The sequence below is a fragment of the Diorhabda carinulata genome, chromosome 10 (assembly GCF_026250575.1).
Source record: "Diorhabda carinulata isolate Delta chromosome 10, icDioCari1.1, whole genome shotgun sequence".
Classification (NCBI taxonomy): domain Eukaryota; kingdom Metazoa; phylum Arthropoda; class Insecta; order Coleoptera; family Chrysomelidae; genus Diorhabda; species Diorhabda carinulata.
Window position 1 is genome coordinate 13,076,142 of NC_079469.1, and position 18,483 is coordinate 13,094,624.

At 32.2% G+C, this 18,483-nt stretch overlaps 2 protein-coding genes across 4 annotated transcripts; both read right to left on the reverse strand.

Annotated features, from left to right (window-relative positions):
* Positions 1 to 537: 537 nt before the first annotated feature.
* Positions 538 to 7,765, reverse strand: LOC130898454 (paramyosin-like). 2 transcript variants are annotated; one of them, XM_057807780.1, is made up of 3 exons: positions 7,239 to 7,636; positions 6,719 to 7,174; positions 538 to 3,469 (listed from the first exon to the last, which is right to left on the reverse strand). In XM_057807780.1, exon 3 carries the CDS (start codon positions 3,466 to 3,468, stop codon positions 628 to 630), a length of 2,841 nt encoding a protein of 946 aa, XP_057663763.1. In that variant the 5' UTR covers position 3,469; positions 6,719 to 7,174; positions 7,239 to 7,636; the 3' UTR covers positions 538 to 627. The 2 variants fall into 2 exon arrangements, with proteins under 2 accessions (XP_057663763.1, XP_057663762.1); XM_057807779.1 differs by lacking the exon at positions 6,719 to 7,174 and having other exon boundaries at positions 7,598 to 7,765.
* A 1,941-nt stretch (positions 7,766 to 9,706) lies between these two features.
* On the reverse strand, positions 9,707 to 16,273 carry LOC130898707 (uncharacterized). Of its 2 annotated transcripts, none has more exons than XM_057808175.1 (2): positions 16,232 to 16,273; positions 9,707 to 12,790 (listed from the first exon to the last, which is right to left on the reverse strand). In XM_057808175.1, exon 2 carries the CDS (start codon positions 12,787 to 12,789, stop codon positions 9,811 to 9,813), a length of 2,979 nt encoding a protein of 992 aa, XP_057664158.1. In that variant the 5' UTR covers position 12,790; positions 16,232 to 16,273; the 3' UTR covers positions 9,707 to 9,810. The 2 variants fall into 2 exon arrangements, with proteins under 2 accessions (XP_057664158.1, XP_057664157.1); XM_057808174.1 differs by having other exon boundaries at positions 9,739 to 12,809; positions 16,232 to 16,259.
* Between the last annotated feature and the right edge of the window lie 2,210 nt (positions 16,274 to 18,483).

The following is an 18,483-nucleotide window of genomic DNA, read 5'->3' on the forward strand; positions in this document are numbered from 1 at the left end:
TATAAAATTCTCCAGATAAAAATACGCATATTAATGAAACTAGTAATCACTAAGAATTCAATAAAATCTCATAGATTGAAATAAAAAACTTTTTCAGACTTATTCGTGTACCGTTTGGGAGATTCTGACTGGATGCAATCACAGTGTTATCTCAGCTACTTGATCTTTTTATGTCGCTACTGTTTCTCAGATATTCTGATGTAGCGGAGGACCCTCTTTTTATATTCCACCGCCTCAACAATGGGTACCTACCTAACTTCGAAATTATTTTTAAAATGAGATAGGCTTTAATTTTTTCCATTTCATATATTTAAAATCTATTCAAGAAAGATGAGAAATTATTTATTTTGCATTTGGATTCAACCCTACACAAGCAGTAATACTCATGTATGAATTCATGTACAAATTCATGGCCAAAGTTGGAATTTCTGGAAACGTTGGTGTAGTTCATATTGAGCACACTCTTTACTGTGATAAGTAATCAAATGTTTAATGGGAGTCATTTTTTCCACATTCATGTGCATATTAAAACTAGAGTCAAATCAAATCTGACATGTATTACAACAAATGAATTATCCATAGTATGTATAGAATAATAGTCACAATCACTTCCAATATTTAATTGCCTCATACTTTCCTTCTATTTTTACAACAAAGAGCAAGTTCACTTTTTATATCAAATTCAACTAGTCCGATTCTTTCGTTAGTACCTTTTATGTCATTGTTCACAGATTTAATTGCAAGTGCTAGAATATCTTCCAATTTAACTGATTTCAAAAATAACTGTTCAATTTGCGTCTCCAATTGTTGAATTTTATTTTCCAGAGTTTTAATTTTAATATTGGCCCCAGTTAATTGAGTTCGAAGATAATATAACTCTCGTTCTTGATTAGCGACTTGTGCGCCACTTGCTCCTACACCCCCTTTCGTAGTTTTAACACCACTTTTACTCGCACTTTGTAGAGAAACTTTTTCGAATCCCTTTATAAGCTCAAGAATCGATCCTTCGTGTAGTTTGATAGCTTCGTATAATTCTGTGACATTGTCCTTAAGATTATCAATCATTCCCGAAGTATTATTACTTGTTACCTGACATTGGTTAATTTCTTGTTGTAATACAGATTCTAAATTATTTATAGATTGTCCTTGACTTTCCAAATCATTTTTAAGGTTATCTATAACGTTATTTATTCTATTATCTTGTTCCGAAAGCTTAACTACTGCAACACTATTATCTTCTAATGTAGAATTAAGTTGATTGATCACGTCACTAAAGTTAGTTTTCAAATTATCTAATCCAATAACAATTTCTTTTTCAATATTGTCCAAGCTATTCTGTACGGTATCGTATTTTTTAGAATGATCTTCTAATATCTCATTCATATCAACCAGTTTCTTATTAACTGGACTAACTGCTTTTTCGATATTATCAGTTACATTTTCCTTCATATCATTAAAATTGTTCAGAGACTCGTTAGTATCATTAATTTGTTGTTGAAGACTATCAATATCAGAAGTACTTTTTTCACTATATTCAGTTAATTTTGCGGTAATGTCATCCAGTGAGTCTAATCTTTCATCTCTTTGTTTCAGCTCTTTCTCCAAAGACTTGTCCATTTTTTCATAAATGGGATTGAAATCTACTTCTTTTCTACTCAAATTTCCCAAATCTTCTCTCAAATCCGCAATTACTAGTTCTATATAACTAGAGTTTTCCATAATATCATTTATTTGTACTTCAAATTTTTTAATTATATCATCGAAATGTTTATCATTATTATCTATATCAGTTTTCAATTCATTTATAGTTTTATTCAAAGTATCGACATTTTTTTCAATATTTGTTATTTTATCAGTAATAAGTTGATTTTGGGAAGCAACCGAGTCTAACTTTTTCATCACTTTATTTTCTGAAATACTAGCATTATTATTAGTTTCAGATCTCAATGAATTTATAAGTAGTTCTGTTTTTTCTTTAAGTGCGTCGATAGCTGCTTGCTGTTGATCTAAATTGAAGCTACTGAGTTTATCCAAAATCATACTTTCTATTTCTGCAGTGGTTGTACCTTTTCCTTTAACACCGTTAGATGATTCGTTCTGTAGTAGAAGCAAAGTTACATTCATTATCAATTCTTTAACTTTATTATGAAACTCTTGTTCTATTTGATTTATTTTGTCGTATGTTTCAGATTTGGTTATCAAATCAGGAAGCTTATTATTGACGATTCTTTCGAGTACTTCACTTTTTTCTGATAGTGTCTTGATTTCCAAATCGTTATTGTTGATATTTTTCGAGTTATTATTCACATCTGATGACAGTTCTTTCAGTAGTTTATCAAATTCTCCATTTTTCTTCAAATATGTTGATATTTGATCAGCCAATGTATCAACATCTTCTCTAATACCTTCCAAATTTCCAGCGGTTTCCAAAGTATTCTCAATTTCTTTAATATTATCTGTAGCATTTTTAAAGCTTTCTGATAATTCTGTAAACTGGTGTTCAAGATTCAATGTCACATTCTTTGTACTTCCACATTTTATTTTCGTAAGAATGTTTTCTCTTGTACTAATAATGAGGTCGTAATAGCGTTTCAATATTAAACGTAAATTCTGTGGATTTTCCAAATAACTTGAATCAATATTGTTAGTAATAGCTTCCATTCCCAATGATAGAATCTCGCAGTTTTTTAGGATAATTTCACTTACAACACTTTTTGGTCTTAAGTAGAAATAATTTTGATTTTCTGGCATATACGTGATTCTGCCTCCTTTAACTCCACCTTTTACTCCCTTTCTCCCACTTTTCATTTTCAGAGCTGCATTTACTTCAATATTCTTCGATTTTAAAGGTTTTTTGGAAACAATATAACCATCTTCTGTATACCAGACATCATTATCTTGACAACTTCCTTTGGTTTTTAAATTCAAGTAGAAAGCTTTATCTTGATAATCGTCGTAATAAAACAAATAAGTCAGTCCCTGAGGTTGGAATTCCCAAATGTCCACGTCTCCTTCGAACAGTTGGAAGAGTTGAGAGGCACATTCTATTTTCGTTCGATCAACAATTTTCCAAACAACAGCGTACGTGTTACCTTGAAGAGGATCATAGCAAAAGCCCCGATCGTACCTACAAATTTGACCTGATTTCAAGTATATTTCGTTTTTGGTTAAATCGGCTTTTGCTATATACGCCTCTATAACAACTGGCGTATTCTCAGCGGCCAAAACGTTCCTTTCAGACCATTTATCTATAAATATACCAGATTCAAATGCTTTAATGCAGTTGTCAGATATATCTGAATAAACTTCTTTAGCATTTTTGAAATTACACCTACTAACTTGGACAGACATTTGCCCAATATTGCTGTAGACATAAAGCTTCTCCTGGCTCAGGTTCGGTCTTGCACATTTGTTAGCGAGTACTGCGTGACAACCAAAAATGATGAAAATCAGAAGGGGAGTTTTCATTCTGTAATATGAAATACTCAGTTTTAGAATATTGACACACTAAAATTAATCGCTTGTTAGAAAAACGAATAATAACGATGACGCAAAAAGAACACACGTATGTTAATATGCAAAATAAAAATGTCCTATAATACATCAAAAGAACCCACATTTTTAGTGTACGAGATTTAAGACAACAAACATTGAATTTATATTGACTAGTTGTAGTAAAATTTTCACTTAACGTTAACATGTGTTTTTATAAAATTGTGCTTGTTGCTCTGCTTGTAGAATTTGCTGCTTCGACTATTTTGGGATCGTACATCAAGCAAACAGAGTTGAATTCACATACCTGTTGCATTATTTCTGTTGCTTAGTTAAAGGATTTTTCTTGTTCTATTATTTGCATACATCAATTGGTTTCTTGCTCGACTATTTAAAAGTGAAAAATATTTCGAATCTGTCACAAATTACTGGTCTCCATAAAACTATGTGGCCCAGATCGATACTGAAGAGTATTGCTGTTATAACTGGCCGGTGAAAGTTTGAAACAACACAATTTTATCAGCAACAAAATCCTACATTATTTCATAAAAAACTCTTGATCAAAATGACATTTGTGAGGCTTCTGAACAATTCTAATTTAGTAAGGATGTAAGTTGAACCAAATCACATGTGCTGTAGCGATCAACGTGATATTCTTAAGGTCGGAACACACAGTATAGTGGAGTGGTAATCACTTTAAACTGAATTCACGCTGTTCGAGAACGACCAGTCACTTTATTATTCGTGACTGATATTTTGCATGAATCCTATCTACCTAACGATGTATCGAAGAATTACTCAAATATTAAGAATTCGTTGTATTTACTCAAACGCACGATGTTGAAATGTCAATTGGTAATAAAACTGAACGTCGCTCGGCGGTTCCTGACTGCTTTCCATCACTGGCACTGCACTAATCAAATTCAAACGTTCATTTTGTAGCACCCCATAGTTTTACATAAACACGAGGATATATTGAAAAATTCTTAGCCTACTATAGAACCAAACAAAATTTCAATGTCAAAATATTTTATTACTCAACATATTCTGCAACGTCTCTAGACCTTTCAAAAAAATGTTTCTTCCTGCTCTGCAAACCAGACCTCCACATCTTTTATTACCTTCTCGTTGGAAGAAAATTTACGACCTTTTAAACTTTTTTTCAATTGAGGAGAGAGACCATAGTCGGACGGAGCCAAATCTGGTGAATAAGGGGGATGTTCTGGTAATTCAAACTCTAAATCACGAATTTTTTGCATGGCAACATGAGATTTGTGTACGAGGGCGTTGTCCTACAAAAACAAAATACCTTTGGATATATTTCCGCGTCTTTTCTCTTTAATTTTTTTCCCGTAGAGTGGTCAGTAATGTCGAATAGTAATCTCTAGTTATTGTTCTACCATTATCCAAACAATCAATCATGATTACACCATGGCAATTCCAAAATTGCTGTTCAAGAATCTTGAAGTCGAACTTTGAATATTAAGCTTCCCAGTTTACTTGGTATTATTTAGATCTGAACAGTTTGCATTTTTGTCACAAATTTACGCGAATCAGGGCAAATTATAGTCATTTCTTCTTTATAATTTCTGTTACAGACTTTTCGTGAGATAACTTCAAAAATATATAAAATGACTCCTTCGCAACAGTTTATTATATGAATTATTCTAATTAGTGAACTGATACCGATTCGACGTGTTTATTTATAAATGTTTATTTTGCTTTTCTGTCGGCCATGAACTGTCGTAACGATAATATGAAGGTGGGTCAAATAGGATTAATTTTGTTCTGAATAATATGTATTTTGATTGTTTAGCAGTGTTTATAATAATTTAAACGAAGCTAATTTCCAATAATAGAACTTATACTTTTTATTTTTATTTGTGCCTTAAGTAATATGTACTGAAATTTTACATTGTTGGGAAAAATATTGATTAAAAATATTTGATGCTTTCACCAGTTTTGGCCGATGAAAATAAAACCTCGATATAGGATTCGCGACATCAAATTTATCTTGATAATTGAAAATTTAGTAGCTCATTCACTGTATTCAACTAGTATTATTATCACGAAGATTTTGCAACGTCGTTGGTCACTAAAAATCTTGTAGTTTACATGCGTTTTTCCATAATTCTTACAAAACATCTCTTTTCAATCCGTACCAGAGTTATATCATTTTTCATAACCTGCCAAACTAGTATTTGGATTCCTCTTCAACGAATAACCGAAATGGCATTTCCGTAAGCTTTTGTAGTATAAATTTTTTCCATGAGAAGCTAGACAGAGTAACTTATTATTATTGGATGCCGTCTGTGTAATCGACGTAGCTATTGTTCGTATGCGGTATTTTTACTAGGGCTACTTTGTTCTAGTTTTGCTTGTCATGAGGCAAATATGAGATTTTGCTTCCTTTAAGAAATACGTTATGGCAAAAACTAGATTGTACGAGTGGTTTTCACGGTTCAAATGTCGTAACATGTCTACTGATAACAAACTCTCTTTTAGACACTCATCAATTATTTGAATTGATGGAAAGTAGAAATTTTGGCACGCTGAGCACTGAGGAAAATAAGTAAACTGTCAGTGTAGCTTTAAGCTTTAAAGGCTGATGCGAAGATTGTTCCTCGGGCTGTGGCTGACCATCAGAAAGAAGATCGACTTAGAGCATGTCTTGCCTTACTTTGAAAAAACTAATACAATGCACATGCACACAGCGATATTTTCTGCTAAAAGTGGCATGGTTACTTTGCCCCAAGCACCTCACTCGCCTGGCTTCATCATGTGTGAATTTTTCTTATTTTTACGCATGAAAAGAAGACACCAATTTCCTATTATTGAAGAGGTCAAGAAACACAGTATATGTCTTTGTCAATAAATCGAAATGCCGCTCTCACTTCCTTTTATGTCCTCTCTAATGGTCTCATCTTTAATAAAAGCCCGTAAAAAGAAATCAACAGGGCACCATCATGCAAATACTACATTTTTCAACGTATTATAATTTTTTTTATAGAACTGGCGGACAATTGTGAACAAAACTTTATACAAACGTTAATAGTTATTCTTTCAGCAAAGAAATATGGTCCAATTACTTTATCACCTACCACTTCACCCTTCTTTGACAATAATGTTCAAATAACTACTATTAGTGATTTGCAAACTATTCCTGAATGGTGACAATGAGAAATAAAGGCACTAATAAGTGGTTTAATTCGAAAAATATACTTACAAAAAACATGAGGACAATTTCCCTTTTTCTGAGAACTCACGTTAGTTGCAAAAGTTCAAGAGATGTGATATACGTTTCCTATCACTAAAAACTAGTGTTCTTGGTCGGATGTGGTCTTTCTCTTTTTGTCGGTATTCAAAAATTCAACAACTATTGAAAACAATTTTTTGGTATAGGGTGAACGCCTAATTTGATTAGCCTATGAAACCGCTTCACAATATGACTCACTATACGAGTATACCATTGGGGAGTTCATATTTTTATATAAAATCTAGAATGAAATGCTAGGTATTCCTCGAAATATATTTGGCTTATAACATATAGTTTTTGGTTAGCTCTACCCTTGTTCAACCTCGATTTTGATACTACTTTCGGAAATTCTAATGTTGGTTTCCTAATTTAGACCATTCATCGGCTGCCTTAATTTTCCTAAACTTGTCGGTTTCTAGCATGAGTCTATAAATAATTGGTTACAATGTGACCCGCTACATGTTTACATAAATGTTTGTTTTCCTCTCACCATTTGCTCATTTCTCCTCTTACTGCAGAACTCTCTCTATCTAATTGTATTACTGTTTGAATAGCTTTAAAGTTTTCTTCAATAGTTCCATCGATACTTTTTCAAAAAATTTTGTCATTATTCGAGTCTTTAGGTTCCAGTTTTTTCTTCATTGTTTCACTTTTATTTCATTATAGTGTACTCAAAATTCAAATAACCTCACGATATTATAGAATATATCAAATCAAGTAATTTATAACTTTAAATAATTTATTATCAAAAACCTCAAATATATGGTAAGTGCCGATCAATATTCGTCACAGTCGAAACTTTGAACTATATTGAGAAGAGAAAACTAATTAAAATGATCAACTACTTACGTTTCCAATACACTACTTGAGGAGTTCGAATTTATATTTGCCAAAATGCATCATAGATCAATTTAAATAGCTGCAATTGATAAACATTATCAACTTTTTTTGTTAAAGTTGCAGATAAGTTCAAGGTCTTCGAATAGTTGGTTTACTAAGAATACCAATACTTTCAACTATATTTTTGATATTGAAAACTGTTTCGTAACAGTGAAGGCCGTGAAAATTTTTTAAATATATTATTGGAACTACCCACGACGGAGATTTCCACATAAATGTCATCCAGTTTTCTCGTAATTTTAGGAAATGTCGGATCACACGTTTTGTTTGGCAAGTTTCTGAACAAACGCCTTAAATATTTCCTAGCAGAATGAAATAGGAGGTTTTCCAATCATTTAATATAATATACCAGTTTTTCTTATTGAGCATCAATAAAAGTTTATCAAAATAATTCCAACATTCGTAAATATAGCTAAAATCCGTAAATATTTGGATATGCTTGAGGAAATTATAATAAGAAATTACTTTTTAATACTAGTTCTTTCAAAAGCAGAGTACAAGTTTCTTTTCAATTTCATCAGCTTACTTAATAATGGCGATTTTGGTAACTATAGGAATTGTGCAGCGGTTCGGCCAACTCTTTTTCTCATTATCAACTAATGGAATTCAACTTCTCATTCTCCAACTTCAAAAACAAATACCGTTCGGTTTTACCCAGTAATTTTTATGCGGTTATGCCCCACAGTACTTCACTGACAAAACAGTGTGAGTTCTGAGATTGTAGCCCAGCCAATCAAATTCCAATTCAAGACATTAAGAGTATTAGTTTTTTCAGAAAGTTTATGGGATCAGGAAAACTACCCAAAATTTCTATAATAGAAAATACCTTACAATTACCAGTTACTGTTTGTAGATGGAGAGATGAATTGAAATAAGGAAGACAGCAAAATTCATTGCTTGTGGATTATTTGGAATTTTGGTTAGTAACCGGGAAGATATTTGATATTCTCATGAGGATAGGTATGATTTGAATTTCCATTCGATTCATTAATTTGTGTGATTTTCATTTGTCCAAACACTTTGTGTTTGAGACTGGGAGGATTCTTTTAGACCTGATAGAAGTATAGTTGAAGAAATTGTTCATTATTTCGAATAATGATAGAATTATATCAAAAGCCATCGATCAAAAAAAAGCCAAAATTGTCACACCAGAGGAACTAAGTAGATTTCTTAATGAAGCACCAGTTCATCAAAGAGAGTTAATAAATAAGAAATTTTAAAATGCTCCATCAGTGTTTTGCATAGTTTGCATTAAGAATTACCATATCAGGTGAATTTAAAAAAAAAATAAGAGAAAACATGTATATCACTGCCGTAATAATATTGATTTATCAGAATGATAAATGAATCATACAAAAAGTATGGTACGAGAGTAAAAATCAACATCAGTTGCCGACAACAAGAACAATGATTTGAGTAGAACTACTACAGGAAGTACTATTTCTAATACGACTATGAAGAAAATCCACTTGTAACTTCTAATATGTATCATTTCAGTGATAAATCCAGTTTCAGTAGACTGGAGTAACGGTGTTTTTCATTATAGCTCGGCCAATTCAAGATTACCTTTTTAATTCGTTTTCTCAGAGTAACAGTTGGACAGTTTTAACACAATTCCCAAAGTTTTTCCTGAAAGCACCGTCACTTTAATGTTATCGATCATACAGCTTTTGAATTAGTGTAATAATATGGATGACATGATCTAGTTCAGCACTGGACTGGATTACTGGATTGGAATAATGTGAACCGGGCATAATACTCATCATACCCCGCTTATTAAAAAATAGACAATTAATTTATTAAATAGTACTTAAGTATCTATGATAATGAATTTTAAGTTCACCGAATACCTTATTTTCCAGCTAATTATTAGAAAGTAACAGTTTCTATTCTATCTAACCCCTACATTTTTGCACCTGTTGATAATTGATAATTTATAGTCAAAATTTGTATCCATTAACAGAAATTTCGGACATTTCTTACGCCTTGCAATTTTAACTACCAATTATTGGTAACCGATATCAACTAAAATTACGCTAACTATGATAAAAACGACAATTTTGGAAATGAAATGAGATACAATATTTTATTATAAAAATATATTTACAAAAATTTCAAGCATATCAATTATATTAGGATAACAAGTAATTATTCCATCAAATTTAGTGTTTAACACCTGTATAACCAGATTTGACCCCTGTGTAACTCGATTTTACTCCCGTATAACTAGATTTGTGACAACAACTTGATACTAATTCTTCTGTAATATCAATTTTTTGATCGAGTGCTTTAGTTGAATATGTCAAAGCGTCATCTGTCGCTTTTAATTTATGACTCAACTCATAAACTGTTTTTTCCAAGTGCGAAATTCTCATATTCTGCGTTGTCAATTCCACAAGGACATCAGAAAGTTGACTGCGTAACGTGGCAATCTCTTCATTGTGATTGTCTCTAACAAATTGGGTCGTTTTAGTTTGTGTATAAGACCCGTCGCTACCCTCATCCACTGAATATTCTACAACTTTTCCGGTTTTTCCGCTGTTTTGTTGATAATAAGTAGTTTTGACACTGCTGGATTTAACACCTCCTTTTGTACCACTCACTTTAGAACTACTTTGTAGTGCCGCTTTTTCGCATTGTTTGCTAAGCTCTAAAATTGATTCTTCGTGTTTCTTTATAGCACCGTACAGCTCTGTTACATTTTCATTTAATTTGTTTATTAATTGATCCAAATTTTCGTTCATTAAATCATATTTTACTGTTTTGTCTTTAACAAAGGTATCTAAATTCTTAACAAATTTATCTTGATTACCAACTTCTTGTTCAAGACTCTCAATCGATGCTTTTAAAATGTTATCTTGCTCTATTAATTTCGAAATCGAATCACTGTTATCTTCAATAGTGGCATTGAGTTGATCTCCAGCTGCCTGTATTTGTCGTTTTAAATATTCCAGCTCTGAGTGTATTGAGTTCTTAGCATCTTGTAAATCTTCGTGAGTGGCAGTCTGTTTTTTTGAATGTTCTTCCAATGCCCCGGTAAGATTGAACAGCTGGGAATGTACAGGTCTGACTTCTTTTTCAAATTCGTCGGTTATATCAAGTTTGAGATCATCAACTTTCTTCAATCCTTTATTTATTTCGTCGATTTGCTGTTGAAGACTTATTACTTCTGAAGTATCTCTTTGGATGGAGTCTGTCAATTTTGAAGTTATATCTTCAAAATTATCCAATCTTCGGTCACGTGGTTTCAATGCTTCTTCTATTGAATCATCGATCTTCTTGTAAACTGGTTGAAAATCTACTTCTTTCTCTCTTAAATCTGACAAGTCTTTTTTTAGATCTGAAATTATCTTATCGTAGGTATCAAAATTCTCCCATATTTTTATTATTTTATTTTCATATTCTTTCAAAATATTATCTTGTGATTTTTCACGTTTATCTAGATCCAACTTCAAATTATCTATCAGCGAATTTAGTTCATCAATGTTTTTTTCAACTTTATCAAGTCTATCCAAAATAGGTTGTTTCTGAGCAGCTAGATCATCTATTTGTTTTGAAATTTTCTCTTCCAATAATGTAGCATTATTATATGTCTCAGATTTTAGTTGATCAAAAAGTAATTCCATTTTTAATTTGAGCGAATCAATGGCCGCTTGCTGCTGATCTAAATTAAAGCCTTTAAGTTTCTCTATAATTACTTGTTCAAGTTCTGCATTAGCAGTACCTTTTCCTTTAACTCCTCCGCTCCCTTCATGTTGCAACAAAAGTAATGTTACGTTCATCGCTAATTCTTTTACTTTGTTGTGGAATCCTTGTTCTAGTTCATGTAATTTGTCGTAAACCTCATTTTTCGTTATCATAGTAGAAAGTTGATTATTTATAAAAGTTTGAAGTTCTTCCAATTTTACTGAAAGTTTTTGTAGTTCAGAATCTTTATCGTCAAATGCTTTACTGTGCTCTTCTATTGACGTTGATAGTCGTTTGATTAAATCATCGTATTCCCCATTTTTCTTTAAAAGTTTATTTATCTCAAGATGTAAGTTATCAATGTCTGCTCTTATTCCTTTCAAATTTCCAGCACTTTCTAACGTATTTTTAATATCTGTAATATCAATTAATGTTTTTTCAAACTTCTGAGATAATTCAGAAAGTTTTTGTTTCATTTCTAACGACAGATACAATGTACTCTCTTTTTTAATAATTTCCAATATATCTTCTTTAGTTTTCTGAATGAGGTCGTAATAGCGTTTCAAAAGAAAATGTAAATTTTGAGAATCGTCCAAATATTCTGAATTGATTTCATCGATAACTTGTTCTAATGTGAGTGATAGAATATCACAATTTCTCATAATATTCTCGCTGACGATTTTTTTCGATTTCAAAGAGAAATATAATCGATTTGGTGGCATAATTGTTATTCTTCCCCCTTTTACCCCACCTTTTATTCCACCTTTCACTCCTTTTATCCCAGTCTTTGTTTTGAGAGATGCAAAACCATCCATATTTTTAGCTTTTAGTGGCGTCTTCGAAACTACGTAACCCTCTTCTGTATACCATACATCAGTATCTTGACAATTACCTTGGGATTGTAGACCTAAAGAAAAAGCTGCATCGGCAAAATTGTCATAATAGAATAAGTATTTTAATCCCTGCGGTTGGAAATCCCAAATGTCTACATCTCCTTCAAATACTTTATACAGTTGCTCAGGACATTGTACTTTGGATCTATCAAATATTTCCCAAACAACGGCATATGAATTGGTTTCAGTGGGATCATAACAAAAACCTCTGTCGTATCTGCATTCAGAACCGGATCTGAGATCAACTTCGTTCTTAATCAAATCAGCTCTTGATACGTATTCTTCTAACTCAATTGGCGAACCTTTATCCGAGATTTTATTCGATTCCGACCATTTATCGATGAATACTCCTGTTTGGAACGCTTTGCGGCAATTATCGGAAATATCGGAATATGTATCTTTTGTATTATTGAATAGGCATCTGCCGATTTTAACAGGAACTTTGCCAGTAGTACTATAGATATAAACGAAATTCCGACTCAAGTTTGGTCTTCTACATTTTTCAGCATCTGTTCCAATGTAACACCCGATGATGACGGAAAGAAGTAATAAACGTTTCATTCTGGAAAACAAAATAAATACTACTAAATTATTTGTATTATCCACATTTCGTGATCAGTTGAGCAAAGGCTTAAGTATGAGTATATTTAATAAAATTTCGTATATTAATATCTATTCTACAGACGAAGAATTCAACATCAAGATATTATACAGTGTGTTCATAGGGTAACGCAGCTTACTAATCACAATTCTAAAAAAAACGTTTAATAATAGTATATTTATCAATTAGCGAGTAATAACCAATAACCACGAATAGAATACTGTACTTTTCCACAACCATAATACAACATAATAATTAGAAATATTAATCTTACGACAGTTATTAAAAGTTTGTTGTCTTCATCCGTCATATTATAAGTTTTTCTATAGTGGCTTGTAATATTGTTTGTGTAGTTACTCTTTTTAATTATCTCCACAATTTTCAACTTTCTAGTTTGTTAATTATGTCGTCGTCGATGTAACTTTCGTTAATTGCGGTGGAGTTTCAGAGTTCCAGTTTTTTCACGGCTGTAACGTCACCACACACATATGAAAATTAGGTTTTTTTAATTTTAAAATCTCAAGCTATTTCTTCGCCCACAGCAACCAACTTATTAATTCCAACTTTTCGAATAGCGCATACATCATTTCAATAATTTGAAAATAGAGTTTGATGTTGTCACAATAGAAGATATCATAAACTATCTAAATTACTTTGTTCTGGTGATAAGTATATCGACTATAAGAGCTCTGTTGTAATGTTGTTTATCTTGAAGTTCATAGAAGTTCAGAAAATGTAACTAAATGTATCTAAGCTGTAAATCGTAGAGGTGGAATTAATGGTGAACATTTAGGATACTTTTTAGCAGCGTGTAGATAGCTCATGGCGAGGACAACTTGTACTTCTTAATTCAGCAAAATATGGGAGTAACACATTTTCAGAAAAAGAATTTTTCCAGATAGTGAAATTTTCTATTGTGTTTGAGGCTAACTCCAATATGTTAGGAATAGTACTGACACGCATTTTGACTTCATCAAAACACTCATAGTACAATTCATATTGTACGCGAAATAAAATGAACTTAATATGAAAATATTTAAAATGCACAATTAGCATTGTTGAATATTAAAACAACATTGACAAACGCTTAAAGAAGTCTGAAAAAATATTGGGGTGGCTATTATAATGGATAATGTTATTAAACAATCGAGATCAAGAAATTGGAATTCAATAGAGGTGTAAGGCAAGGACATAAACTATCATCACTTTTTTTAATATCGCTTGAAATAAAACTATGGGCACCATGATAACCAAACAAATACAAACTCTATCAATATTAACGATGTAACACTCTTATCAAGAAGTATGAAATAACTAGACAGATAAGGTTAATATTGAAAACAGAAAAAAACTAAAACAATCTTTATGTATAGACAGAAGTTGCTACTTAAGTTTTGGGTTAGACAAAAAAACAAATATTTATAATTGGATAGGGTCCTATTCCAAAAGATTCTTTTGCATGCGATTGAACCATTTGTCGAAGCATTTTTTCCATTTCAATTGAGGTACCACCAAAACATGTCATTTTAATACATAAACCGCTTTTTCAGGTGTATAAAAACGTTGAAGTGGCAATTTATTTTGGATTTCCAAGAATAAATCATTTTGTGACCAACAATTCGGTATTTCGATTATTCAAAAACGTTTTTGTTTGAGCTGATCTGCGAGAGCTCGCATTCTCGTGATGAGGATTGATTCGTTTTCTATAATAGGTATCGTTGATTTCTCGAACAGTCCAGGCAAACAAATGATGGTGTACTATTCAGAATTGACCGTTCTACGTTCCTGTAATGGAAAGTCGACAACATGTCCAGTTATTTTTAAGAAACAGGTGACCATTTGTTTCGAATTGAATCGTGTGTGTGTGCGAACAAATTTTGTAAGATTTGGCTTTGTCTGAAAGACCAATACAATCGATTGTTGTTAAGTTTTGGATTCATATTCGTCACGATCTGTTTTGAAGCACCGCGTTTGAATTTTTTCAGCAATGTCAGATTTAACGTATTCACAACAGTGTTGACATATCGCAAAACTTAAGTAGCAAACCTTGTAGTAATGAATGTGGATTATATAGAAGGAACAGAACATTACAAACTGATACAAGTAGAACATAAAGCCTTCCCTAAGTAACCGTAAGTAGCAAATATAACAAAAAAAAAAAGAAAAACTAAGAGAACGTTCGAAAATGAATTTTTAAAAAACAAAAAAAAAGGTTCTAAGCACCACAACTGTTACCGTGCTGTTAATATCTAGAGCAGAATTGAAAAGCAAATAAAATATGTCTTGGCCATCGATTGCGATGCCAATAAAAAGTCATTAAGTGGTTGTGCGAAAAATCTTGTATATACTACAAACAAACACTGACTTTATTGTCTCACCACTGAAGTAATTATGTATCACTTCAAACTAACTTTAGCAAGAACAATTTACATTGTTAATTGTATCTTCTTAACCATCTTTACTATTTTTCTCCACTTTCTTCGGTTCTTTATTATTTCTCTCCACTCGATCATATCTACTTTTTTGTATTCCCCTTTACTTCTTGTAGCAATTGGCTTTCTCTTATTCTTTCTACTCCTTTTCCTTCCTCTAGCACCATTTTTACAATTCTTTCCTGTAGTATTATGGCAATGTGCTGGAAACATATTCCTCTTTGTACTTTCACCTTTTGATTTATTTTCGTCGTTTTGTAAATCATATTCAGTTCTCGATTTTCCGTATTTTCTACTATTGTGTCATACGCTCTGAATTTTTCTACCCTTATAAGGTTTATGCTCTCAGTTCTTTTGATAATGATGGTGATTAACTTCTTCAAAACTATATTATTTCCCAAGTGCGATCCATTTAGTATTTTTGCTTTTATCAGTGTCCCACTTGCGCATGTTGATTCATATGTAGGTCAATATGTTTTTGGTCCATCCAAAATTCACTGAAAATCTTTTCTATTTCTCTCTCCAATCTTGTTGATAACACTATGTCATCCGCGAATGCAATGAACTATGAGTCTAAGAGATCAAATTGGAAACAAACTATAAGAGAAGATCTTCAGATTCATATTATAGTATGATTCAACAGATCAAGATGATGGAAGATCGATGGACTAAATGGGCAAAAGATGAAAAAGCAACTTCAAGGAGACCTCCCTGTAGACCTCCCAAGAGATAGCACGAAGGCTGAGCATCTACTCCTTAAGAGGCTGAATAATAGAAGAAACAAGGATAAGTCTTAAGAAAAGAGAAAGCTTGAGAAGATATAAACTACCAAAAGGTGTCTAAATAAATATAATTGTGTTAAGTTATTAAGTAATTAAGTTAACTATGATTTGAATATCTTCTGATGTGATCAATGCATCATATTAAGTAGTTTTTGTTTTACTAATAACAAAGAAAAATGAAAACTCACCTCTACGTCTTTAGTTAACCGAATAAAAGTTGCAAAATATCTGAGCGAAAAATTTCCAATTTGAATTTATAGGGAATTTTATTCAACAAAAAGATATGTCACATAATAAAATAAAACCATAGCCGCCGATTGAGAAATTTCATTAGTAACAGCAATTTTGAAAAATAGTATTTTGTTTACAATGTACCTAATGATATAAAATTGGTCAAATCAAAAATTTCGATACCATACGTTAAAAGACAACACACGTACGGATAGTACGGATATCAAGTCACGAGGAAAATTCTAAATAATAAAATAGTATTGGACAATAAGTCGGAACAATTGCGTATTTCTCCTGAACGTAAAATCAAAATAAGTTTGTCATTCTCTCACTTCTCGCACACTGTACTTTTTCTACGAATGCGTGGTTTCTATATGTTCTAATTCGATCAATTTTGGGAAGTAATTTTTCGAAAGTTCTGAGTAATTAAAACTAATACTATCAATTTCCGAGCGCAAGAGTTTCCCACAGTAGAGAGCCGAATTGGTTTCTCTTGGATCAAGCATATCAAGTCACAAAACCCTTGCAATCCATTCATTCACGTGAATACAAAACTGTACGTGGAGCTTCTTCAGAATTCAATCATTTTTTTTTTTTTCAAAAATTACTCATTATTTCGACTGGTTCACAAATGGAACTACAACCCTTTAAATTTTTTTCTTAAAATCAAGTTTCCAGTTTCAGGTAAACGATCGATGTCGCTAAATAAAATAAGTGGGTGTGTTTTTTAAGAATTCTTCAGACAACGGCTTGTCAATTAGGGCAGATTCATCTTTAAGTTAAAAATATTCGGAATGAAATCAAATAAACCAATTCTTACATTGGCATTCATCACCATAAACTTACCATATTTGTTGGTAAGCCTATGATGTAGTTTGTTTCGGCAGTAGTAGATTTGGAACAAAATGGCAATTTCAGAGGAAAATTTATGACGTACGGGTATAGTTATTCCCTGAAGAATAACGTAAGTTATAACTAATTTTTTTCATAGTCTTTTACATGAATCTAGGAGATGTAATCAAACATGTTTCTCTATTTCATCCGTTTTTTATGTGTTAATACGAATATAAATTGTTATCATCCACCGTCTCCACATTTCAGGTATTGCTTGGTAAAATTACTTCTGTTATTATAATGGAATGGAACTGAAAATTACTACATACTCGTAAATAAAAGTTAATATGTAACACACAAAAGCTCGATTAATAAATTGTTTTTATGGAGGAAATAATGTACCGGCCCATCGCACTATAAAAATATAATTCTATAACGACACCCTCAATTGTGAAGTTACATTTAGACTGATAAATTCATTCAATTGTTCAGCGTTGATGCGTCACAGTGGTTGTACAAGTAAAAAGCGTTTAGTGAAGATTATTCAAAGGCTACAGCATTTAAAAATGGTCATATAATATCCTCAAAACAGAAAACATAGCGTTCACTAGTGTGATCAAGATTTTGACTTTCTTTCTGCATATAATTCCTTTCTTTTCCGAAATACGTAAACTTCTCCCACAGGATACTGTTTTTTTGAGTTTTTTTCCACCCAATTCGCATTATCGTCTTGGTAGATGGTATTAAACTGGGCAGTGACCTGTCGGAAGACCGAACACTAGTTTAATTCGTTTCTTTACATTACGAGAAGCTCCTTAGACTTCTTAGATGATATGGTTATGAATCTTTTGAATTGTTTTATTCTTTCCCACCCGTTCAAGTCGTTATTAATGTGACATCTCACGAGGCGATGGACGAGAATGTGTTATGTAGAGACCAGATATCAGTATAAGGAAATACGTTCTCCAACTTTAATTCGACGGTCGTCCACTACCATTTGGTGACTGTTTTCGATAATATAGTCAGCAGTATCAGTTTCTGAATGTCCCTATCACTCGTTATTAGTTAAACTAATCCGGACTCGTTTAAATGCCTTTTAGAAACAAATATCCAATGACAGTTCGATAATCAGCTTTTCCATTTCAACTGACTCATTTACTCATCCGATTATGACACACAAACTAAGCGTCCAAAATGGATCAAATCACATGATTATCTTTCAACGCTGACGGAAATATATTTCCCAACTTATATCGACTAATGCTGGCATGGTTGTTGAAGGAAACTTCTCAGAATACCCTCGTATGAAGCAAACACCTGTTGGTGTGAGCACTTTTAACTTAAGGACGGCTGGACCGATAAAGGTGTATTTTAA

What these genes read in the sequence shown, in the direction of transcription:
- LOC130898707 (XM_057808175.1), bottom strand. Translation starts at nt 12,789, where the DNA reads ATGAAACGTTTATTACTTCTTTCCGTCATCATCGGGTGTTACATTGGA.
- LOC130898454 (XM_057807779.1), bottom strand. Translation starts at nt 3,468, where the DNA reads ATGAAAACTCCCCTTCTGATTTTCATCATTTTTGGTTGTCACGCAGTA.